The sequence below is a fragment of the Cibotium barometz genome, chromosome 16 (assembly GCF_041138505.1).
Source record: "Cibotium barometz isolate CiBa-2024 chromosome 16, ASM4113850v1, whole genome shotgun sequence".
Taxonomy (NCBI): Eukaryota; Viridiplantae; Streptophyta; class Polypodiopsida; order Cyatheales; family Cibotiaceae; genus Cibotium; species Cibotium barometz.
Window position 1 is genome coordinate 13,331,112 of NC_141061.1, and position 27,432 is coordinate 13,358,543.

The 27,432-nt window shown below is 44.1% G+C and overlaps 1 protein-coding gene across 1 annotated transcript in view; it reads left to right on the forward strand.

The window, feature by feature from the left end:
- Positions 1–27,432, forward strand: part of LOC147630387 (uncharacterized) — a 96,791-nt gene that overhangs the window by 38,007 nt on the left and 31,352 nt on the right. The window contains exon 2 of the mRNA XM_086810251.1: positions 5,446–5,646. Within this exon, the coding sequence (XP_086666377.1) occupies positions 5,457–5,646 (190 nt within the window). The 5' untranslated portion in view covers positions 5,446–5,456. The remainder of the gene's footprint in view (positions 1–5,445; positions 5,647–27,432) is intronic.

Below are 27,432 nucleotides of genomic sequence, written 5' to 3' on the forward strand. Positions count from 1 at the left end.
AGATTAAAAACGCATGTTTTTTTTCAAAATATAATACTAATATTTGAAGCATCAAAGGTTTAAAAACCTTATATCTTTAAAATTTCCTTTTGTCTCCTTTCACACTTGGGCTGGCCACTATTTATGAGTTTCCTTTTCATACCCAAACTTGATGTATGTTCACACTTGTCCATCCCGTGCCCGTGCCCGTGCCCACCTGCTTGTTGTCGAGAGGGAAAAACACAGGGTCATAACAATGTCACTGTATAAATCCAGTGACAAACAAGCTTAAGGCACACAAACATATGCCAATCCACATGACCCTTGGCGTACACATAAGTCTCGTGCTAACGAGGTATCATGTCCACTTTACCACTTGCACTTCGTGTTGGTACTCTTGACCACACACCTTGGATGAGAGATGGGCTCAAGTAACAAGATAAAACAATCACTCGCAGGCATAGATAGCCTGGTGTTCCATAAGCATTTCTGCTACACATAGTTTATAGGCATTTCGGCCACCAACTCACACTACTCTCTCAAGTGCCCATCTTCCCTTTCATCTGCTCTCTATTGTTCCACCTAGATATGGTAGAAATAATCTTCAAGAGAGCACGTAGGACAAGAGAACACTACACACGGTATGTTGTGCTTGACACTACCCTCTGAAGTGCCCATGTTCCCTTCCATCTGCTCTCTATTGTTCCACCCACACATGGTAGAAACAATCTTCAAGAGAGTACGTAGGACAAGAGAACACTACACAGGGTATGTGAACCATGAGTTTCATAAGTCCAATGGATCCCAAATAAAGGGAGCCAAAAAGAATAATCCATAAACCTAAGGATAGGTCCAAATCCCTAGAAAAGAAGTCCAGGAATCCATAGACCTGTATACCATAATCCTTGTATACCATAACTCTTACCACATACTCCGTGCTAACCACACACCTTGGAGTAGAGGTGGACTTTATCAATAAAAGCATCATATCCATGAGATATCCAAAGATTTCTTCTCTATAAACTCGGACAGATTCGTCCATAGAAATTGCTTGCGAAACCCAATATCTATATAAATCTCGTCCAAGAAAGAAATCTCCATAGATATAATCCATCCCAATAAAGGGAGCCATAAACAATGTTTCCCTGAAATCATCTCAAGGCAAACAACAACCCCTTTCTCCTTGCATGGCATATCCTTAAGATATCCTGACATATATCTCCATATAGCTTACCTGTAAGCTTGATAATATAATCCACAATATCCATATGGAGAGAGTGCTAAACGTGTGTACATAAAGCCAATCCACTCCAAGATAAAATTTTGTGAATTCATAAATCCTTAGATCAACAAGCTGTCTAGTGCTCATGCTCTTGCTTCATAAGCTATGAAGCGGCTGGCCATGCTTAACAGCAATGATGGTAAGTGTGGTCCCCGCTTGAGATCTTTTCTCTTCCTTATTTATAGAAGGAAGCCTCCGCTTCCAAGAAAGCCTATGCTCTGATACCAACGTAACTCGCGGTGCCCCGGGGACTAGGGCCTTTGAGACACTTGTTGATACCATCAATGCATATTAAAACATTTAAAAATGGCCACAACCTTAACACATATCCATCATCACTTTGCATAAGACATAAAAGCTGGACAAAACATCCACAAATGTTGAAAATAGAGCTTGCACATGTGACACCGCATAGAGGTCGGAATGGGGCGACCCCCCCCCCCCCCCCCCCCCTTGAAGTATTTCATTACCCAAGGAGAATAATATCCTGTACAAGCTTTGAGTGCCTTACTCTCCCCACGGGAGATGCCGGATTATCCATATACAAATGCCATAACACAACCCAAGACGAGGCCACCAAGCTGGAACACAGGTTATAGAAATGCCGAACCAACAATATAATCCATATACCTCTGTGTGGGTACTGATTCTTTCCCAAAAACCACGGGTCTTCATGCAACAGAGCTGGTACAGCAAGTACAACTCTCCATTCAACCGGTACAGGTACAATGGTTGGTACAAAAGGTACAGTGGCTTGTACAGCAGGTACAGTGGCTAGTATAGCCGTTACATCCAGTAGAAATATTGGTACAGTAGGTACAATGGCTGGTACAATAGTTACAGTGGCTGTTACAGCAAGTACAATGTTTGGTACAATCGGTAGAGTGGTTGGTACGGCAGGTACAAGGACTGGTACAACCAATACAATGGCTGGTACAGTAGATACAGAAAGTACAAGGACTGGTACAACAAGTACAAATTACAATGGCTAGAAATCATAATAAAATGATTAAATACCCTTGCTTTAAGTATTTCTTCGTGATGGAAGCCTCAAAAATAGTCCCCAACAGCCGGTATTCTTCATGGGCAGCCTTCAAGAGTGTAGCCATCATTAGGGCAGCCTGTAACGGTGGTAGAGGCTAGTGTGCAGCCAGAGAGCCTCTATTAATGAAGAGAGAGGGCTTCAATTTATAGATTTGGGCCTCCCATGAGCTAAAATGGCAAGAGAAGGCTTCAATGACAAGTGGAGAGCCACACAATAGTTGAAGTGACAAGTGTGAGGCTACTTGTCTCACTTTGATCCACTTTCTAACAAGTGTCAGGCCACTTGTCTCACTTTGGTCCACTTTCTTGTCACATGTCCCAATCTAAGAGATGGGTCCTTCCATAAACTTTATCTCTAAAAATATCCCAACTGGTAGACATTCTGTCATAGGCAATTTTCCAACTCTTGGTATCTGCCCAATTCGAGATGTAATGACACGAACAGAATTTCCATCGGTGTCGGGCCAAAAATAGCAACTCTCCTAAATTTTAGGAGTGTGGTCCTTTGTATTCTAGGATAATCCCCCATTCCCAAAGCTTGTACTTTCCAAATATTTAGACATCCTGGAGTCCACCAGACCCCTTTCATACTGGGAAATTGCTCCCTATTGATGTATTGTAGGGCTAGATACTTACCTTCAGTCCTTTCTTTTCTTTTCCAGATAGTGTATCAGATGTCATATGGTTGTAACTTTGGTCTCATAGGTCACTTTGGCCTTTTGAAGACGTTAATATAACATTTCATTTCATTTCTCTCTCTCTGTCTCTCTTTCTCTCTCTCTCTCTCTCTCTCTCTCTTCCATGGACACGTACCATCCATCCTAGCTCCTTAGCTTAGGTTATCTTACATGCACCATGTAAGTTAACATAGTATCAGAGCCTTGTTACACGATCCTGTGTAAACCCTAATGTCATCATCTCCGCCATTTCGAGCAGGAGCCGTTGTGCAGCACCTTTGTAACTACCGCCATTGCCTTTTCCAACGTTGCTCCTACCTAGCACTGCCTTGGGTTGCTCTCAGCGAGTGTCGCCTAGCGTTGCCCTACACTGCCCTTTGTAGCAGCTGCCCTAGCTGCTGCTGTTTGTCCTACAGTTGCCATCATTTGTAGTCTCATTTGCTTTTCATCTGTTGCCTGACAGCTGTCATCACCTTTCACCTCCGTCTACAGCAATTTGCGACTTTGCCTCTGCCTGACCTACTGCTCACTGGTAGTGACGTGCAGCCGACACCAATGTGCTCGTTGCTCATCACAGTCATTGCCCACATCAATGTCCACAGCAGCCACGTGGACTTGCATTGTGCTACGACAACAAAAATTAGGGTTTTTCAAAAACCTAGTAAAATTCATCAAATTAGAGCTTGTGCATACACTACTTTTTGGGACTTTTCAAAAATGAGTCCTTTGCATCAAATTAAGGCTTCAACAATATCAAAAGTTTGGGCCTTTTCCAAATTGGAGCCTCTTGCTTCAAATTGAAGCCATTCCGGGCCCTTAGCCGTGGCCCTTGAGCCTAAAATGATTGCCCAAGTGTTAATTGCTTGTCAACGCCGTCAAAAAAGGGCAAATCTTCACCGACACTCCACTAGCTTCGAGAAGCGTTATTAACTTATTGTGCTAGTAGTGTGTTAACTCATTCTTATGAGTGGATAAGGTAAGTGTGCCATGTGGCATACACTTATTAGTGTGATATTTATATGGGTCAAAAGATAAGTTTGCAAGGCTACAAAAGCATTGTACTTGATGAGTGAAGATCACTTCTATCACATCAATAGAATCTATCATTGAGTCGTGTAACATTTCTCTCCTTGAGCATTCTCTGTGTCTCTGTGTGTGTGTGTCTCTCTCTCTCTCTCTCTTTTCCATGGATACCTACCATCCACCCTAGCTCCTTAGCTTAGGTTATCTGTAAATACACCATTTAAGTTAATACAGGTCGTGTATGGGTTGGAAGGACCTGTTTTGGGACATCCAGATATGTGTACCATAGGGTGGACATAAAGGCCTAGGTTCATCAAATGTGGATAGGTAAGAGATGCTTTTTGGGGCTGTGGACTAGGTCGGCAAGAGGACCAACTGGTTGATTAGCCCATTTACCACTGTAAGAAGATGGGTCACGGATTCTTTATCCACCATCTATTATGTACCTGTTGTTGAGAGCTTGATGTCAATGACATGTCCTTGCTCGTCGACGAGGCCGCTTGTAGGAGGTCTTGAATTTGTTCTTGGGCCGCGACCTTGCTTTCCAGTTCCCTTGCTCACGTGAATTGGAGCCAATGTAATATCTACACCATTTTAATTTAGTGTCAACAAAAAGTCACCATTTTTTGAGAGCTTATATATCTAGTAATTTTATACCCATATCTAGGATGGGGAGGTTTCAAACTTGGGCCATGGGTTCAGCTTGACCAGTAACTAACGTTCCCGTGGGCACAAAACCCGCAAGATTTTTTCAACGAGCTTGCTATTCTTTCCTTAATTAGTGAGTTTATGGTTTAAAATATTTTTTGCTGTAGGAAATAAAAGAAATGTAAGTTTTTTTAAAAGCTAACATCACCCGAAGTCTGATTTCTGTAAGGAAAAAGCACTTTGGGTATATTGCTGTAATTTCTCAAAAAGACATGCTTCCACTTCAACATCATTCCTTTTCTGGCTGAATTCACACAATTTTTTTTAATGTATATTCACACAAATTTCTTTCGTGTATATTCACACATATTTATTTTTATTTGTTACTGATGTGGCATTAACTAATGCAACACTAAGGTCCTACTCCTCCAGTCTCTCTGCAACTTCTCCCTCCTCCCGTCTCTCTGCGACTTCCCCTCCTCCTCCTTTGGTCTCTCTGTGCGACCTCTACTCAGCTCTCCTTCTTCCGGCCAGATCTGTCTTTGCCCTTCCTCTCTCTCTCCCTCCCCCAGCTCTACTACCGTCTGTCTCTGCACCCTCCCCCCACTCTCCTTTTGTCTCTCGCGCCACCCTCCGCCAGCTCTCCTCCATCTCGCTAGGTGTGTGTTAGTTGCTTTGCATAGTTTTTCCTTGGAAGACTCTTTTTTTGTTTGTGTTTTGGGCACGTGTGCGCGCGCACGCGCGCCTATTTCTTGGTTAACACTGTAATGCGGTTGTGCTTTTTTACAACAGGTGTTCAACACATGCCTTCTCTGCCATGTTTTGGCCTGCATTGTTGTCATGCGATCCGGAAAACTCTGCCAGTGATGACAACTTCTTTCGCCCTACGTACCATCCCAACAAGCACCTTTCTCGAGCCATCCTGTTCGTTGAGAAACAATGGTTTTGCAGCAGTTCTAGTGAATAGAAATCAATGCGAGAACACCTTTCCAGGTGCGTATTTGCTATGCGACCAGCTCTTAGGAGAGGGAGAACTGTACGGCCAGCCCTGAGAGAGAGAGAGAGAGAGAGAGAGAGAGAGAGAGAGAGAGAGAGACCTAAACGGTTGCTGCTGTACTGTACAGCCAACCTTGTAGGAGAGAGAACACTGTTGCTGCTGTACGGCCGGTTGCTCAGGCGAGGAAGAGAGAAATGAAATGAAATGAAATGTTATATTAACGTCTTCAAAAGGCCATAATGACCTATGAGACCAAAAAGTTACATCATGGTGGATCCTTCCTCTTGCTATTAAAGGAGTAGACCAGCCCAAAAATAGCTGTGCTTTTCCCCTTTTTGTGAAAAGTGGTTGAATATGCCCAAAATATCAACTTATGTGCTTTTCCAGCTTGTTGGCCAAGTTTATGCTAGGCGCCTCCCTCTGTCCAGGGATCTAGGCCCAAAATATTAATAAGTCCGGCTACACTTTAATGATGTGTGAACCCGTTGACTTATAAACCTTATAAGCCACCTTAATGAATAAAGTCCCATATTGCTCATGTTTTGTAGCCATCTTTCAAGCCAAACTTTGCTAGTAAATGCTTCAGCTTTCTTTTGTGGAAAATCCCCGTTCACACCTTGGTTCCATTCAATGTGTGAAACAACGATCAAGACTGGTGAAGGGACCAAATGGTGACATCCCCTCTGTCTCATAAGACAGTTGTCCACAACTGTATAAGCCTGATACGAGTGGAAATACTCTTCAAGTATTGCAGATGGACTGCCATTCAACATAATCTGATTATTTAAAACCATAAATCCAGATTCATTGTAACCATAGAATACTCGACAGAGTTGCCGCTTTTCTGAATATTCAGGAATCCAGAATCCTTCCGTAAACTTTCCAAAACATAAGTACGAAGTGAGCACTAGGGTTGCTAGTCCTAAGAAAAACACACCATGCCCCGCGCATGAGGGGACTGCTTCCGCTGTCAGCTACCGGGAGTCCGGTGCGCGGAGGGGGCAGTGGAATCTCACTGGGCATTTACTCATTTTTGGGTATCTTCTTTTACAAATTGGATTTATCTCCTCCCCACACATGGATTGATCCTATTGGCCCATAGGAACCTTAATTGGACCATAATCCAAAAATTTCTGAAAATCTAGACCCTTAGGCTAAGGTCCTTTATACCTATTTCCAATTGCACATTGGAAAGTTATTTTTGAATTTCTGTTTCAGGGAAACCCATTTTAGACACTAGGAGGATTTTTATATCCAAAAATATCTCAATTTTGGTTGTTAGGCTTCATAAACCATACATGTACCGTCATGTCAGGCTTCATAAACCATACATGTACTGTCATGTCAGGCTCCATAGGCCACACATGTAACCTTGCCATGTCAATGGACTCACACCAGAGTCCTTCCTGGGGCTCCATCCACATACATCCATCTTGGCATGTGCCATGCCAAGATTGGGGTGAGAGTCCTTCCCACAAAGCCGACAAAACAAGCACATGTTCATACAAGCCAAGGAAGCTCAACCGGCACACTGTAGTCCAGGACAACCCTGCATGTCTTTGAGCCATGGAAGCACAAAATACTTGCTATGTTAGGCTTCAAAACAACTCATAGTGAAACCGGCCTCTGGTAGAAACCAAAGTGCGGTAGACTAGCAGTCACCCTTCCACTTGTAGTCCAGATATAAAAACAAATTTGATTGGAGCTAGAGTGTCCCAAATCTGAAATGAAAACGACACTTGTTGGCCCCAAAGCTTGGCGCCCCTTGCGGTATTTCTTTATTCAATTTCAAAAAGATGTACAGCTGAATACAACAAAACCAGCCAGGGGATTACACCTATATGTCCAATCTGGCAGCCCACAAGACCTCTTAGCACAGAGGATTCACACACAGATCTGTGTCCCACAAAAGCAACACTCTATGTTTCCCTCTGATCAGCCAAGACCATTCAGCAGGGCAGCCTTGAGCATACATCTGGCATATCCCATGTATATGGTTTCAACAACTCAGCACAAACATTCATTCACTGTCCAATCTCTGTTTCCACCCTTTCAATCTGCCATACCCCTCCTCTCACAAGGGGCCAAATAGCTCAACTGTGCAACAGACATAAGCCAATGAAAGAAAGATAGATGAACAAGTTCAGAGCTTACCAAATCAGCATGTGGTTCTGCACTCGAGAAGCCAATCGTACCAGTCTGTACTTGCCTTCTTGCAACCACTGTCTGATGCACCAAATAAGCTCTGATATAGCACTACCTGCAACTGTCTGTACAGTTTCTACGCCTGCAGCTGCTGCCACCTGTACCTGCTGGACAGTACAGTTCTTGACACTCTGCACCCGTCCGTACAGGTCTTCAGGACCCGACTGAATCTGTCCGTACAGAACTGTACGGACTGTGCTGCGCACACCTGAATCTGCCTGTTCGGCCGCCTGTTAGCAGTTGTACAGCCGCCTGTACCTGTTGCACGGTTCCCTGACGGCTTCACCTGCACCCAGCCAACCACAGCGCAGTACTCGACTGAATCAGCGCCGCTTGTACTTGCAGCCGGCTGTACCTGCGGCAGTCAAGACCAGCGTCCCAATCTCTCTAAGCCATGCACATGTATCAACATTCAAACCAATGGCGTAGTAGTAGTCCAAGTTGTAAACCACTGTGAACCATACACAACCACAATATCCAATGTGACTAGTACACATATATCCAAGTTGTAACAACACTGTTCATACCTCGACAGGCAAGGCGCCTTTTGAGATTGTGGAAGGAGGGAAGAAGGTACCACCCATTTTGCATACAAAGGATAAGATCTTTGAGGCTGATCAGTATGTGGAAAACATGGATGAAGCTTATCGGAGAGTTAAGTTGGCACTCCAGAAAACTCAGCTGAAGCAAAAGGCGGCCGCAGACCGTCACAGACGTGCTTTAGAGTTTGCATTGGGTGACTGGGTTCTTATGCGCTTTGAAAAGGCTAGACTCAAAATGATGAAGGGTAAAGAGCGCTTATTCCCTAAGTTGAGCATACGTTATTATGGGTCTTTTCAGGTATTGGAATATCGCGTGAAGCTACCAGATTACTGGAGGATTCACAATGCTTTTCACGTGAGTCTCCTTGAGGATGTATCAGATGAGGCTCAGCCGGAAGTTGAGGAACTTGATGAGGTTCTTATTCCAGAGCAGATACTAGCACATAAGGAAAGAAAGGTACGAGGTAACGTTTCCCGTCGCTATCTTGTGAAGTTCAAGAACTATTCACCGATGGATGCGAAGTGGATGGAGGAAGGTGACTTAACAGATTCACCTCAGGTTTTGCAGCTTTATCTCGATGCCTTTGAGTTAGAGCCAACTTTTGTTTTGGCTCATTCAGGTTCAGCAGAGCATGGGTCTGGAGCATTGCCTGATGCTCAATAGGGAGGTAGCACCTCCACTCCCTTGATACAGACAGGCTCAGATGACATCTAGAGGTCGCTTGGTGCAATTTTTGTCTCACCCGAAGGTACTGATGGCTGACAGTACATCTGTTTATGGGACTTCTATGATATATGTGTACTAGTCACATTGGATGTTGTGGTTGTGTATGGTTCACAGTGGTATACAACTTGGACTACTACTACGCCATTGGTTTGCAGTGAATGATGTTACATGTGCATGGCTTAGAGAGATTGGGACGCTGATCTTGTCATATTGTATATTTCACTTTGGATACTTTGCTGTATCACCAGAATGTAATCGAGGACGCTTGCCATTTTTCAAGAGGGGGGTATGTCATGACCTTGTGAAAATGGAACAGCACAAGTGTGGGCATGGTGGTTGCTGAGCAAAAATATTAAATGATTCACATTTGGGGTGCCCGGACAGAGATAATGATGTGTGGACATCTCCAGGTGTGAAGGGGGGAACAAGAACATTAATGTTTTAATGTTTTATTCATGGGTTGCCCCTAGGCCTTAGTGGCCCCTAGGGAACTTTAATGTTTATTAAAGTTGGGTCCTAGAAAGGTGATGAGTTTGAATTATTTCCACACTCAAACAGTCCGTCGTTTAGACGTCAAAACAATGGTTGGCAGGTCTGGTTGGAAGGTCTTCTTTCATGATTTCAAGACATCATGTTGAGGGACGACCTTTGGCCCAAGCTCCCATCCATTTGTCTTGAGGATCATCGGATTGAGTTGGTCCGAGGGGCATAGCCTCCAAGTAAGTTTTTTCCTCTTTTGTCCAAGGCATTGGAGGGTGAACTAAAACAAGAATTATTTCAGTTACTCTGGGCTGGATTTATCCGGCCATCATCCTTGCCATTTGTTGCGCCCCTTTTATTTGTCGAGAAGAAAGATAACGCCGCATGTTTATGTTTGGACTACTGGGCACTTAATAAGCTTACTATCAAGAATAAGTTTCCAATGGTACATTCTAGAGCATCTCGATGGTGCATAGTATTTTTCCAAGATAGATCTTAAGAGTGGTTACCATCAAGTGCGGATCTTTGAGGTTGACATCCCAAAGACAGCTTTCATGAGCGAGTGGTTATTATGAGTTTGTGGTGATGACGTTGGGACTCACCAATGCATCACCGATGGCATTCAATTAGATGATATCTCAAGTGTTCATGGAGCTCATTGGAAAGTGCTTATTCATCTTTTTGGATGATATGCTTCTTTTTTCTACCAGTGTAGAGCATCATGAGGAGAATGTGGAGAAAGTCTTGAAACTTTTACAGGACAATGAGCTCTACATCAATGAGAAGAAGAGTGCATTTGGATTATTAGAAATTCATTACCTGGGATATGTTATTGGTGCTTCCCATATTCGCATTGACCCTGGAAATGTGCGAGCTATCGTGGATCAGGACAAGCCAATAGGGCAGTTGTGGGTCTTTGTCAGGCCTACAATACACACATGGACAAGTTTTCTGACCTTGTAGCACGTATCATAGATTTGCTCAAGGGGATGAAGACGCGTCGCCAGAAAGTGTCCGTTAACGGACAAGGCTCTTGAGGCATTTTACGCATTGAAGAAAGTGGCCTGAGAGGTGGCATCATGGGATAATCCATTTGAGGTTATTACCGATGCTAAGCAATCTTGCCAATGGAGCCGTTTTAACAGCAAGATGGAAGGCGAGTGACTTATTAAAGCCATCTGGACTCAATATAATTTGGCCCTTAGTTCAAAACCAAGCCACTATAGAGTTCAAAATGGCTGGTTGTTCTACAAAAAACTGGTATGTGTACTAAGGGAGAAAAGACATGCACTTCTTCATGATGCCCATGATTCTCTTGTTGCGGGTCATCATGGTATCAATAGCAAGCTATGGAAACCATGAATATTGTTGAAGATCGGTTCAATAAGTTTTGCTCATTCGTTGATAGTAGATAGCCACAACAGAAGACATTGCTCATCTCTTTATTTGACTTTGGTAACCTGCTTGTGATTTGTCACGGACAATCGCATCAGATAGAGATCCCACGTGTACGTCATGTTTCTAGAGCTTTTTTTGATAACTTTGGGACTAAGTTATAGTTGTCCGATGCATTTTATCCATAGACAAATGGTCAGACATACATTTATAATCAGCTAGCCTTTGATGTTCTCAAATCGTATTGCCATGACCAACGATCGAAATGGGAACAATATCTTCCATTGGTGCAGGCTTATTTGAACGACACTCAATTCATCCAATATTGTTCTCAAATCGTATTGCCATGACCAACAATCGAAATGGGAACAATATCTTCCATTGGTGCAGGCTTATTTGAACGACACTCATTCATCCAATATTGGTCGGATTCCATACAAGGCAACATTTTACCGCCGTTTTTACAAGGATGGTCTACTCAGATTTTATCAAGGTTTTACTTGTGAAATTGTCGTTTTCTTGAATATAAGCTAAGTACTCGTGCCACAGCCCTTATGAAGGCTTGTTTCTTATCTTAGTGTAGCTGTGTTAACAAGCATGTAGAAGCTTCAGGCACAAAGGGATTTAGGCTTAGCCTTAGGGCCAGCCTTAGGTAGGATACCGAAGGGTTGCCCAAGATAAAAAAAGGGCCAGCAAGGGCCATCCATGGGCCTTCAGCCCAGTCGGCCAGTTGGGCAGCATGGCCAGCATGGGAGAGGCCCTTGTCGGCGAGCAGTAGAAGCCCGCAACCCGCTTGCATAAAAACAACATTTTCAGCATGTTGTGGGCATATTTCATAAGGTTGATAGCATATGAAGGGACCGACTGTAGACATTAGTGAACACTCTATTGTGCATTTCTGCAAACCCTAATCCTAATCCCAACACCAATTGCATATGACTTGTGGTGGGTGTGCGTATACAAGCTGCCCGCAGTCCCATTCATAAATCATCTTACTCTTGCATAATTCAGAAGTGAACAAAGCAGTAAACATGTGTGCCTAAGTCCTTGGGCTTGTGTATGCATCTCTCTCTACAGTAGAGCACCTTCGTGTGCTACAATCCACGGTAGCCAGAAGTTATCTTCAGCATTCAGTCATCAGTCTTGCATCCCCTCAGCAGATTAGGTGTGCATATTGGCTCCCGAAGTGGCTTCTAAGTTGTCTAGAGACCGCTTGATGGTTTAGCAAACGTTTGGTCTTTTTCGACCCTGTGTTTGGCATTCCACAGCCAACGGTCGTCAGTAAGTTCTTGGTAAAGTGTGCATCGTAAAGAAGTTCTCCAAAGTAATAAAAGCAAATACTTGTGGGAAGGGTCCCTTAAGGGGGTAGTTGGGACGCCATTTGGTGTCAACTCTCCATCTTCTATCTCTACAACTCTAGCTCCTTGTTCAAGAATTAAAGTGGATTGCTTAAACTCACTTTAACATAAAGGTATAAAGAAGGCCTTGCTATGTGTTACACGATCATACTGGTTGCATGCTACAATCTCCACCACATTTCAGCAATAGGACTTCCACTTATTTCTCTCCCCCCCTCATGTACATCAGTGGAGAAGATTTTGAGATGGCTTTTAGGTTTTGACATATGCCTTAATTGTGTGTTAGTGTCTTCTTGGCATACTTTTGAGTTTCCGTCTTTTTTAATCTTTATTTGTCCTTGTTTAGGTTATAGGGAATGCCCTGTGCATCTCCCACCACGGTACTCACACATATTGTATCATTTTTGGTCTTATGTTTCATTTTCCAAAGACATTAATAAATCTATCTTTCTTTCTTCCTCTCAATTTGCGTTTCTTTCTTAGAGCTGTTTGGACTTTTGATTAATTTTCTCTTAGTCAAGGGAAACTTTGCATTAAATATATCTTCTGCCACCTGACTCTTTGCTACAAAGACTTACATGGGAATGCCATTAGTTGAAGGAGCTAAAGAAGCTCAGTTGAAACAGTTAGGGTTTCATGTGGGAGACACACACAGAGAAGAAGAAAGGAGAGAGAGAGAAAGAGACGTGTGGGGATAAGTCAACTCACAAAGTATGAGTGTGTGACTCCCCTATCACACATGTATATTTGCTCTAGTGCACATAGTGCACTTAGTACATTAATAGTACTAAGTGTACTATGTAATATAAAACTTATGGGCTTGTACACACTACAAGGGTGGGCATAATGCCTTTACCCCAACAACCTCCCACTTAAAGGCAATGTGCCCTTAAGTGAAGGAAAAGAAAAAATCAGCATGTACATGATAATATACAAGGCCATATCAAGGCTGAAACTGGCCTCATCCAATGCCCATCAAGTGTCTGCAATGAGCAAACCGCTCTGGAGGCAAACTCTTTGTCAACAAATCAGCCGGGTTGTCATCCATATGAATCTTGACAAGCTGAATCAGCTTGTTCTCTATCACCTCTCTGATGAAGTGATACTTCACATCCACATGCTTCATCTTTGCATGAAAGACAGGGTTCTTTGCCAAACTGGATGGCACTCTGACTGTCACAATGCAACAATGGAATATCCCCTGTATAACCCAAATCAACCACTAACCGAGATAGCCATAATGCCTCCTTGCAAGCCTCTGTGGCTGCAATATACTCGGCCTCTGTAGTAGATAAGGCAGTGCACTTCTGCATCCTGGATATCCATGACACAGCACCTCCTGTGAATGTAAACACATAACCGGTAGTAGACTTCCGGTTATCTGGATGACCGGCATAATCCGAATCCGTGTAACCATGCACTAATGCATCCTGTTTGCCAAAGTAGATGCACATATCCTGTGTGCCCTTCAGGTATCTCATGACACCTTTCACTGCTTCCCAATGCTTCTTGCCAGGGTTGGCCATGTATGTAGTAACCACTCCCACTGCAAATGCAATGTCCGGCCTGGTAGCAAAATGAGACTGCCACAAGCTGAAGCATACGGAATCTTAGCCATATCAGCCCTGTCACTATCCGACTGTGGGCTGTCCATAGCACTGAGTTTCACATATGGAGGCAAAGGAGTACTAGTCTTCTTCCCCCCCTCCATATTGAACCTCTGCAAAACTTTGCCAATGTATTCCTTCTGAGACAAATACAACACATGCTGATTTCTGTCCCGAAGTATCCGCATACCCAAAATGTGATTTGCATCACCCAAATCCTTCATATCAAAGGTCTGATGCAGCCTCTTCTTCAAGGCATCCATCTCTTTACGAGATTTCCCGGCAATCAACATATCATCAACATACAAGATGAGGATCAATAGACTGCCATCCAAAGCTTTCTTGGTGTATAAGAAGTGATCTATGTCACTTCTCCTGAAATCCTGGGATTTCATGAATGTATCAAATTTATGATACCATTCCCTTGGTGTCTGTTTGAGTCCATAAAGACTCTTTTTCAGCTTGCATACAAGCTTCTCCTTTCCATTCACTGCATAACACTCTGGCTGTTGCATATATATCTCCTCATGGAGATCACCGTGAAGAAAAGCAGTCTTCACATCCATCTGAATCAAATCCAGATCATCATGAGCAACCAAAGCTAATACAGCTCTAAGTGTGGTCATTTTGACCACTGGAGAGAAGATCTCATCAAAGTCCACACCATATTCCTGCTTGAAGCCCTTAGCCACTAACCTGGCTTTGTATCTTGGCTTTGCATCAGGTGCAACTTTGAGCCTGTAAACCCACTTGCATGGCAAAACCTTCTTGCGTGTAGGCAAATGCACCAACTCCCATGTTCCATTTTTGTGCAGAGAATCCATCTCTGACTTCATAGCACGCTCCCAAAGACCCTTGTCAGGGGGTCTGGAGGGTCTTGTGGACCTCCGTACCCAATGATCATCATTTGCAGGTTGCTGTCCAGCCTGCATATCACCTATTGGTGGCTCCTGTTCCATGCCATAAGGTTGAAAGATCATGCCCGGTATCTCCTCTAACTGTGGGATATCCATAGGGTTATCTTCTGCCATCTCTGGCCGTCCATTTGGACCATTTTCAGCACCATTTAAGGGCTGGTTTTGTTGCTGTAATGGCTGATTTACAGCCCTTGGTTGTTGTCCATGATGTCCATCATCATCAAAGATGACTCTGCCAGGCTCCTGTTGCCTTGCAGGCTCCTTATACATGCATGTTTCATAAAAAATGACATCATTGCTGCGTATAATCTTTCTATTCACTGGATCCCAAAGTCTATACCCCATTTCACCTCTGTCACCATATCCTAGGAATATGCATTTGTGAGACTTAGGATCAAGTTTGGTGCATATTTCCCTGCGTATGTGCACGTACGCAACGCAACCAAACACTCTCAAGTGCTTGTAGGACGGAGGCTTCCCTGTCCATACTTCCTCTGGCACTTTCCCACCAAGCCTCGTGTTAGGTGACCTGTTTATAAGATGAACGGCTGTCATAACAGCTTCAGCCCAAAAACCATGAGGTAACGCAGCATGTGACAACATAGAACGGACCTTCTCCTGAATGGTCTTGTTCATCCTCTGTGCTTTCCCGTTTTGTGGAGGATCATAAGGAGCAGAGAGCTCCCTCTTGATGCCTTTAGCATCACAAAAGTCCTGAAACTGTTTGGACATATACTCTCCACCATTGTTGGAACGCAAAGCCTTCAGTGTTTTGCCAGTTTGATTCTCAACATGAGCAACAAACTTCTCAAACACTGAGAATGTATCACTCTTCAAACGAAGAGGATAAACCCACACCTTGCGTGTGGCATCATCAATAAAAGACACAAAATATTTTGCCCCTCCCAAAGAAAGCTGAGGCATCTCACATACATCTGTATGCACAAGATCTAATTGAGCATCTTTCTGTCCAAGAGCTTTCTTGTGGGGGCACTGGAGTTGCCTGCCATATATACAATGCTCACAAAACTGAAAACTTGAGAACTTTAGAGAAGGCAAGTAACCAAAACGAGACAATTGCTCCATTCCTTTGACACTCATGTGTCCCAACCGGCTATGCCACATAGAGATTTCCGGCAGGTCGGTTGCATTTACATTAGCATGGTGACAAACATTAGTATGCATCAAGTAAAGAGTGTCCACCTTAGAGCCTCTGGCAACAACCAGTGAGCCCTTACTAATCTTCCACTTTCCACTACCAAATGTGGTAACATAACCAGCATCATCAAGGTGTCCAGTAGAAAACAGGTTCTTCTTGATCTCAGGCACATGCCTGACATCATGGAGCATAAGCTGTGAGCCATCTGAAAACACAAGCCTCACATCACCTCTGCCAAGAATCTCGCGTGCATGGTTGTCACCCAAATAAACTACTCCTTCATTGCTAGCAGTATACCTGACAAACAAGTCTCTGCAACCTGTGACATGAAAGGAGACACCTGAATCAATGATCCATGAGTGCATACCATGACCATCTCCTGCATGGAGTAAATGGGCATCAAGTGAAGACATGAATAGGACTTCATCCTCACTGTCACCTGCATGTGACACATTGACTTTTTCAATCTTGACTCCACTTTTGCCCTTTGGCTTCATCTTTGTCTTTGTCTTTTCCTTTGCCCTTTTCCTTTTGATCATTCTTCCATTTGTAGCATTGCTTTTTGAAATGTCCCTTCTTGCCACAATAATGGCATTCCAAGTCCTTTTTGGAGCGGGACTTGCTCCTTCCCCGTTCTTGGCTTTTACCCCTTTGCTGGGATCTCCCACGTGCATTCATTGCATTGGACTTTCCAACAGAGTTGTTCTTCCTGTTCATCTCCTCTTGAAGGAGAGCACCCTCCCAATCTGCATATAACAGCATAGCATTTGAATTGCTAGTGGCTGTCCTGAATGTGTCCCAACTCTCTGGCAAAGTGCATAAGAGAAAGGTGGCTTTGAACTCATCGTCCATTGCCAACTTTTGATTGATGACGTGGCTGACAACACCATTAAACTCATTTAGATGGGCTGTCATAGACGCCCCTTCCTTTATTTGAAGACCTATGAGTTTCTTCAACCAATACACTTTGCTTGAGGCACTTTGCTGGGCATACAAGTCTTGCAATCTTTGCCACATTCCCTAAGTTGTCTTCTCTTCACGTATGCTGAAAAGTAAAGAGTCTGACACAGACAACATGATGGTGGATCTTGCCAGCTCATCCATATCTTCCCATTCTTCAGCAGTAAGAGAAGCGGGCATTACACCCCTTTCTTTGATGGGCTTGTGCTGCTTCTGTCGGAGCAACACATTATAGCACTGGGTTTTGCCAAATGTCATAATTATATGAGCCTTCAAGCTTTTTGATGTGAAGCAATGAAGAGCTCTCACTTGTGGTTGCCATAGCAATATGCAACCTTTGACACAGTCAATGCCTGACTCCCTGCAAGATGTGCAAACACTGCACCAAAAGCACACAAAGTGCTCACAGTTGTTCTCCCAAAGTTTATCTCCCACTTGCGGAAGCACGAATGCAACTCTCCTCCCACTGAATGTGATAAAATCACCAAAATCTGCGGTGCGGCCATGCACAGGAGTCGCAGCGGCACTGCTTATGGGATTGCCCACAGGCACAGCAGGTCTGGCAGCGCGCTCTCAGGATGGTTTTTGCAGGCTCACCAGGTGAGATGCTGGTGACGTGGGGTGCGGTGGCTTGGGCCACGGACAGCGGCCCGGCCCTTGGATATGAGGACGTCCCTGGCAGTGCGACCATCCAGGTCTCTGACAGGGCGATGGCGGTGGTTCCGACGCCAGACTTCTCTTCGGTAGCCCCTCAGGAGGGGGTCGGGCACAGATGGGAGATGATCAGCAGCATGACGGCTTGGCACATATGGAGAGCCCGATGCAGGGAGGCCATTGACCGCCAGGCGACTCCACCGGTGGAGGTCATACAGGCCCTCTGGGTGGACATCATTCACACCTTGAGAGGACACTGGGGGAAACTCCAGGGCGACTCGGATCGCATGAGAGGGCGCCGCAAGGCTTTCCTCCGCACTTGGCAGCCTGGCCCTTTCCTCACCGCGAGGGGCGAGGATGTCACTTGGCACTATAGGCCTCCAGTTTGGCTTTTCTCACCTCCCACATGTACTACTAGGTAGCCCCCCCCAGAGAGCGGCCAGCCACGGGGGTGGAGCTCAGGTGGTCACTGTGTTTTTTATCCCTCCTTGCGAGGTGAGCTTTGTAGCCTTATGGCGTTTTCTCATTAACTAATAGAAGGATCGTTTTTCCGGGAAAAAAAAAAATCACCAAAATCTGGTTGCTGCAGATTTATGACAGCACCTTAGATGTGCTCTGTTCCCCTTCCAAAATACTGTACAACAGTACTAAGTGCTCACCAATGATGTACCAAATCTGTACCGGCAAGTACAGTAGCTGAAAATGAGCCTTTTCCTCACTCAAATCAATGTACAGCCATGCCAAAACTTGTACAAAGTTGTACCAAAATTGTACCAGCAAGTACAATAGCAATAAATGCTCTCCTGGCTGTCCAAATGAGTGAAAATCAGACCTTGACAGTCCCCACCACTGCATACAACAGTCCCGAACAGAAATTGGGCAAAAGCCCCTTGACTGCAAGTGGATTTCTGAGGGTTCAAGGCATAAAAGTCTTCCTTGCTGCTTTGCCAAGCTCAACAAGCACAAAATCTTGAAAAGCCCCTTGATTCAAGATCAATTTCTGATCATGAATGGTACATTAATGCACATGAAGGCATCCAGATTCTTCACAATGCTTCCCCCTGGCCACATATACATCCAATACATAAAAGCCCCTTGATTTACTGGCACATTGAGTGCTTGACAGGCATCAACACATTGCCCAAAGCATAAAATGCCAGTGCCTGCATGCAAATCAACCCAATTGGCACAAAAGCCCTTTGATTTACACTCCAATTTCCTGCCAATTGACCCGGAATGTGACCAATGTCACTCAATGTTGCCAATTGTGCTCAAATCTGAGCCATTAGGACCTGTACCTGCTCAATTGATGATAATGGACATGCAAATCCCAAAATTGAAGCAAATCCCTCTTATTCTAAGGTGCACCCCAGCTTGACTGGGCCTTATCTCGTGATGTCAGCATGCTATAGCTCCACACAATCTCTTGACCTCCCTCGGCCTCAGCACTGCACGTGGTCAACACATAGGTTGCTGCCAATGGAGCTGACCCATGCCACCTGCCCTGCAGCTGCCACGAGGCTGACCCTGCTCATAGATCTGGCCCTTCTGAGTTGCGCCTCATACACCTGTAGGTCAGCTCCTACGTTGACACCCACTGCCCAGCCTGGTCCTTGCTTGGACTGCGAGCTGCACCACAAGGAACACCTGCTGGCCGCCCTGTGCTTTGCTCACGTTGCCCAAATTCCTGCGCCACAAACTTGCGTTACACCCGATGGTTACGCTAGTCAGCAAATCGTGCTGTTGCACTTGGCCACATCTCACAGGACCTGGCCCCGTTAGCTGATGACCTGCACACACATTGTTGTACCTGTGGCACACAGGCTATGGCTATGGCAACTCCTCAAGCTTGTCACTAATGGCCCCAAATTCAGCGCTGTCTCCAATGCTCACACGCACAGGCTGTCGACCTTCAGCCATGCGTGCTTGGACACACACCTGCAAGCTACCTGCCTGCGCTTCACCTGTAGCATCTCCAATGCTGGCGTTGACCTCGAGCTGGTTTGCCCTATTCTGCACACATCAGCGATGCACACATGTGCCTTAGCACCTACACAAGCTTCTGCCCAATAGCTCCTGCCCACGTTGCAGCTTACGGTGACCTGGTACACCTGCACCACAACGGCGCTCACGGTATTGACCTTGCGCTCTGATACCAGTTGAAGGAGCTAAAGAAGCTCAGCTGAAACAGTTAGGGTTTCATGTGGGAGACACACAGAGAAGAAGGGAGAGAGAGAGAGAGAGACGTGTGGGGATAAGTCAACTCACAAAGTAGGAGTGTGTGACTCCCCTATCACACATGTATATTTGCTCTAGTGCACATAGTGCACTTAGTACATTAAAAGTACTAAGTGTACTATGTAATATAAAACTTATGGGCTTGTACACACTACAAGGGTGGGCATAATGCCTTCACCCCAACATTAGTATAGGTTTGACTCCTAAAATTTAATTTGTGCTTGATTCTTGGCTTCTTGCTCTTGTCAAAACTTGAGAGGACCTTGGAATAAATAGGGATTACAGCAAGCCAACAAAACTTTCTTCCTCTCCATTTACACTTGCTTTTTAATTTCTATGTTGTTGTAGGTTCCCGGGTTCATATGTTAAAACATGCATGAGATTTAATTCAATCTAGAATTATTAATAATAAGAAATTAATATATGTTTTTTCCAGTTTTTGAGGACATGGAGTTTTAAAGCAAGATTGTGCAATAGTTATGTTTGCTTTTGACCAGAGGTGACTCTGGTAGATTTTCTTTGATTGTTTTAGGCCAACTTCGATCAGAGTTTGATCCAAGTTGACAAGTCTGTCTTGCATTGACTAGGCAAAAATTTAGCTAGGGTTGATAAGAAGTGGCCTTTTATGATTGTTTCGACCGGGGTCTATTTTGGGTCTTGATGAGATTGGGTAGTTTTGAGCAGTTTTGACAAGTGCAATTTACATTGACCAGATCTTGACTTGGGTTGACCAAACATGGTTTTTTTTGTTGTTGTTTTGGACCAATTTTGACCAGATTTGCATCGACAATTGTGTGACTTACATTGACCAACCTTTGTCTTGGATTCACCTGACATGACTCTTTTTTATTATATTTGACATTTTGACCACCCTGAGCAGTTTTGACTAGAGTTGACCAACATTGACAAGTTTGCGACTCACATTGACTAGCCTTTGACTTGGATTGACCAACTTTGGAAGAGGGTTCAATGTTTGATTGATATTTGATTAGCAAGGACTCGCTAATATTGAGCCTAAGGGGTTTATTTTAAAGGTCAAAAATGTTGGAAATTGGACGGGGTTCCAAGTGCCGGGAGTTCACCCATCCCAATCGTGTTCACGCCAATGCGTGCTTAACTGGAGGTTTCATCCAAACCTCAATACCTTAAGGCAATGGAGGACCTTCGGTATCTCCATTTTGTGAAAATATTCTAGTGCTACACTTTGGCACCATTTTTCTCAACACCCCCTCTCCTTGGTGCCAACTTGGCCACTATTTCTTAGCTCAGAGGTCGAAGTTTGTCCAGTTTTCATGGCTCAAAGGCTCAACTTGGCTTCTCTAGTGGCTTAAAGGTTACACTTCAACCCATGGCTCTAATAATGTGGTGGAAATTAAGTGGGGGCTAAGTCCTGGGAGATCACCCATCTGAGTTGTGTTCACTCTAATGCGTGCTTAATTGGAGGTTTCCACATATTGGTCTAGCCATCCAGACACCAAAACTTTAAAACAATGGAGGATCTCCAGCCTATCCATTTTGTGGAAATCTCCTAGTGCTACGCTTTGATACCACTTTTCACAACACCCCTCCTTGGTGCAAACTTGTCTACTTTTTCTTAGCTCAGAGGTTGAACTTTACATGACTCAAAACTCAACACGTGTCTCAACTTGTGAGCTAAGAAAAAGTGGACAAGTTGACACCAGGGCGACGTGTTGAGAAAAGTGGTGCCAAAGCGTATATGGAAATGGATAGACCGGAGGTCCTTTATTGCCTAGAGGTTTTGGGGTCTGGATGGCTAGACCAATTTGTGGAAACCTCCAGTTAAGCATGCATTGGCGTGAACACAACTGGGACCTTCAAGGACTTGGTCCCCATTTAATCTCCAACATGGCATGAAAGCCATGGGTTGAAGTGTAACCTCTGAGCCACTAGAAAAGCCAAGTTGAGCCTTTGAGCCATGAAAACATGGACATAGTTCAACCTCTGAGCCAAAAAAGGGTAGACAAGTTGGCACCAAGGTGGGGGGGGGGTGGTATTTAGAAAAGTGGTGTCAAATGTAGCACTAGGATATTGGATGTAAAGTTCACAAGATTAGGCTTTTATAGGCAAAATGTCTTATCTTTCTCAACACTCTATTCACTCAGGATTGACACTTGGCTATACTAGTGTCAAAACCCCATAGATCTCCTCGTAGAATGCTCCTGGTACGACACTCGAAACTTGCAAACAAACCAAACAAACAAGCAAGGGGTGCAGGCCTGACTCACCACCCAACCATGACAGCCGTGGGCAAGCCCAGAGACTTGGCTGTCCCCGTCGAGCCATGAGCTGAGCTAACTAGATGGACGTACCAACCAATCTCTACCTCGTGACGTCCCATACTGCCACGAAGCTACCCTCGCGGGCCTTGAGACTGCCGCTGGCCTCGGCTGCATGAAGCAGGTGCACGTCTGCACTAGATCCAGGCTCCAGACCATAGAGCTGTCACAAATCATGCGAGACTCTATATGACTAATGACTAACCTTGGCCACCCTTTTATAGGCTCTTGGCCGGTCATCGAGCGTCCACACTTGGGCGCTCGTCCGTCCATACTTGGGTGCCCGCCCGTTAGTCTATCCCTAACTCAGTTCGCCAATCAGCCTGCCTAGCTCCAAGCTTCCCCAAATCTCGAAGCTAGTCTTGTGTGCGTGTAGCACACGGTAGATACACAACGGTAGATACACACTGTGCACATGACATACTCCCCTTCTTCTAAGAGCTCACTCCTGAGCTCACTAAGAAGCCTGGGTATTCTCTCTGAAGAGTAGTCAATGTCTCCCATGTAGCGTCCTCCTCAACACGATCCTTCCACTTGATCTTGTATTCCGTGATAAGCGTATTACGCAATCTTCTTTTACGAAATCCAAGAATCTTTTCAGGTTCGTGTGGAACAAATGTCATGTCCTCGACATCTATGATTTCTTGAGGAGTAACTAACTGGTCTTTTCCACTACTTTCTTAAGTCTACTGACATGAAATACAGGATGAACTTTCACATGAGAAGGCAAATCCAATTCATATGCAACTGAACCAATCTGTCGTGTAATACGAAATGGTCCACAGTATCTAGGAGATAATTTCAAAGATCGACCTGTTCGTAAAGTCTCGGAATCTTTCGGAACTCGCAAATATACCATCGTTCCTTCAGAGAATTCTCTGGGTGAACGATGTCTATTAGAATAAAATCTGTCTCGGTCTTGAGCACCTCTAATAGATTCCTTCGCAACTTGTAACATTTCTTGCATATCTTGCAAAAAATTACGTGCTGCATCATGTTGAAGTCTTGAGAAACCTACTATAATAGGTGATATAGGTTGAAAACCATACATAAGCATGAAAGGACTAAAACCTGTATGCGTATGCTTAGTACTGTTATATGCAAATTCTAACATAGGAAGATAATCCTCCCATGAACTCTGTCTTTTGGATACATATGCCCGAAGCATATCCTCCAAAATCTGATTCACTCTTTCAGTCTGGCCATCAGATTGAGGATGATCTGAGGAACTCAAATTCAAAGTTGTTTCCAACTTCTCAAAAACAAGTTTCCAAAAATCACTCGTAAACTTAAGAGTCCCTATCACTGACTGTGTCCTGCGGTAACCCGTACAGTCTAAACAATTGCTCGATAAACTGCCTTGCTAATTGCGTAGTTGTAATAGTCTTCCGGGTCGGTAAAAATCTAGTCATTTTTGTCAAGCGATCTACCACAACCCAAATAGAATCGTGGCCTTGATGTGTTCTTGGCAATCCAGTAATAAAATCCATGGAAATACTTTCCCATTTATTACCTGGGATTTGCAAAGGATGCAACAACCCAGCCTGTCTAAAGCGTTCAGCTTTATTAGCTTGACAAACTTGACACTTGAGAACATAATCTTCTACATACCCTTTCATCTTTGGCCAATAAAAAGTGTGTTTCACTAACGATAGTGTCCTGTGTACCCCAGGATGTCCAGCAGAAGGGGCGTTGTGACACTCCTTAAGAATCTTGGACCTAATGTCCGCGATATGTGGTACACAAATTTTGTCATTATGGAATAGTAAACCATTCCGAATCATCCACTGGCCTCTTGCAGCCTAAATGGTAGGCTGTTCAGTCATTGAGTCTTGGTCAATCAATGAGCTCCCGTCCTGGATCTTCTGTCAAAATGGACCAAAATAACTATGAGTCATGCAAAGCCCTCTCAATGACTGAAATAAGTCAGTAGAAATCTCGGTGAACGACAAAGTATTCACCTCTCTAATTCGACTAAGCGCATCTGCAACACTATTCATGGACCCTTTCCGATAATGAATCTCAAAATCAAAATCTCGCATTAACTCAGCCCAACGAGCTTTCCTTCCTCTCAAATCATCCACATCACACACATACTTGATTGACTGATGATCAGTCAATACCACAAACTTGGAGTTATATAAATAATGTCTCCAAACCTTGAGAGCGTGAATCACAGCACAAAGCTCCTTCTCAAGGGTTGGCCAACGAGATTGAGTGTCGTCTTAGCTTTTTACTTTCAAAAGCAACAGGTCTACCATCTTGAAATAAAGCAGTCCCGATGGCATAGTCACTGGCATCAGTTTCAAGAACATAAGACCGACTAGGATCGGATAATGCCAAGATAGGTGCTTCCTTGACTTTATCTTTCAAAAGTCTGAAGGCCATATCCAAATCGTTATTCCAAGTGATAGGCTGATTTGACTTACGACCACGACCTTTCAACAAGTCAGTCATCGGTAGTGTGAGCTGAGAGTACTCCCGCACAGATTTTCGAAGAAAAACAACAAAACCGAGAAAAGAACGAAGTTGTTTCACTGTTCTTGGTATAGGCCAGTCCAGAACCTTCTGAACTCGGTCATAGTCAATGATCAATCCATCTCTAGTGATCTTGTGTCCCAAGTAAATGATGTCTGTCATAAAAAACTCACATTTACTTAATTTAGCATATAGTCGATTCTGTCTTAAAATAGATAAGAGAATCGTGAGGTGTCTAACATGATCCTCAAGAATATGACTATATATCAAAATATCATCCAAGAACACAACCACAAATTTTCCCAAATGTTCACGAAAAAGATCGTTCATCATTTGCTGGAAAGTGGTTGGAGCATTGGTTAACCGAAAAGGTAATACGAGAAACTCGTAATGGCCATACCTGGTCCGAAAGGCTGTTCTTTCGACATGCCTTTCATGAATACGTATCTGGTGATAGCCAGTACGTAAATCTATCTTTGTGAAATATTTCGCTTCTACTAATCGGTCAATCAGGTCATCTGATCTAGGGAGAGGATAACGGTTCTTAATTGTCAGCTTGTTCAATCTCTTGTAAGCTATTCTCCAGGTGTTGTCCTTCTTTCTCCTAAGCAACACAGGTGCACCCCAAGGTGATTTACTTGGACGGATCTGGTCCATCCTCAAATAATCTTCGAGTTGTTTAGCCAACTCATCTTCCTTAGCTTGGCTCATCGTGTAAGGTGGAATACTGACAGGATGAGCACCAGGGATCAAGTCAATATGATGATCTACTGTCCTTTCAGGTGGTAAACCCGATGGCAGTTCCTTAGGAAATACATCTTGAAACGAATCAAGTATCTTCTGTAATTCTTTGCTTTCAAATACACTTAATTCATTGACATGTATGGAAGGTATGAGAAATGAAGAAAGTGGAATCAATACACAATGGAAAGCGGTATACAAAGAAGAATCCATTATATTTCCAAAATCAACTGTATTTACAAGAGGTCCCTGAGAGGGATGTTATACAATCACCTAAAATACTATACTGGGTGTTCCTATGCTGAAAAGAAAAAATATGACTGTACCAATCTATCTGGATTTGAAGAGTCTTAAACCACTCAATCCCTAATAACAAGTCTACATGTTCTAGGTGCATAATATAGCATTCCAGAGTATCTTTGTAGTCCTGAATCCGGATTGGTAGTATCTCCACCTTTCGATCCCATACTTGTCTTCTCGCAAGTAGGCGTACCTCATAGGTATGATCGTTGGGTGTCGTATCAAGACCCAATTTCTGCACAAGTTTGTAGTTAACAAAGTTGTGTGAGCTGCCAGGGTCTAGAAGAATGTGGATTCTATGGCCATTCACTTCTCCATAAACTGGGAGAAGATCATGCAAGCCAAAAACTTTAGAGTTGAACAGACAATCAGAACATGTACTAGGGCGAGAAAGTACAGTAACTGACGTATCTGTCAAAGACAACTGATTAGCTCCCTTTGGCTTGGATCCTGCGTTGGTCTTTGCACCCTTTTGCTTCGGACACTCGTTACGCATGTGTCCTTTTTCTTCGCAGATGAAACAACGTCCCTCCTTCTTGAGCTTCAAAGCCTTAAGGAGTCGTTTCTTCTTCGATGGTGTCGAACTTGAATTCTTTGAAGGTTGGTCCGAAGACTTTCCTTCAGTTGTGTTAGCCATTGGTGCGGTGAACTTCATTTTGTGCTTGTTTTCCTGCTCGGTAACGGGTTTAGACTTAGAAGAGACCATTGTATCATCATAGATACAAGCTGAATGAATGGCTTTGTCCAAAGTTTTGCATTTGTTATTTTCAACCTGTAAACGGTATGAGTCTGGTAAACCGGCTACGAAGAACCCCAAAAGAGTAGTGGGATCCATCTTTGTAGCTTTCATCTGCAAGTCCCTAAACTTCTGGAGGTAGACCTCATAAGTGAGGTGCTGCGAGGTCACGGTCAAAGCTATAAACCGGGCAACAACATCATAATCATCCTCTTTCTTGAGGAATTCCTTCTTGAAGACGTCTTCAAATTGTGCCCAAGTCGTTGGCTTAGGGTTGAGTTCCTTCCACCAAAGCAAAGCTTTGCCTGAGAGGAAACCTACTGCTAACTGGATCTTTTTTTCATCATCATATGGATGAAACTGAAAATGGACTTGCCACTTATGTAGCCAAGTGTCCACGATCTCCTTGATACGCTGCTTTTGCTTGCCCCCAAACTGTTCCGGAGTAATGTTGGGGCCTAAAGCAGAGGCCAAGGTATCCATACCCGAAAGAGTAGATAGGGTAGTGGTCAAAAGAGAGATGGAGTTCTGCAAAGCTTGCATCTGCGCGACGATTTGTGCCTGACGTTCCGAAGAAGAAGCTTCGAGAGCTACTTTGAACTCTTGGAAATCAAATTTGGACACATAATTGTCAAAAAGATCGGCATCGGTATCTTCCGTAGCCTGCAAGCCTTCGCGTTCGGCAAGGGGCTCCAACTCGAATTCTTGGGTTGACATTGTGAAGAGGGGAAGTGGAGAGAAAATTCGATCTCGCACAAGAAAAGTGCGAGAGAACTTGAGAGCTTGAGAGCTTGAAAACTTGAGAGAGGTGTGGCAAGAAGCCCACTTAAGGGGTTTATATAATCTTCCCGAAAAGCAACTTGAGCTTTTGCTTTTGTGTTTTTTTAAATATATCTATATCTCCTTGAAGGGAGGGAGGCGCTGGGGAGGGAGGGAGGGAGGCAGCGAACTGAAGCAAAGAGCATACACACTCTCTCTTTCTGCTGGA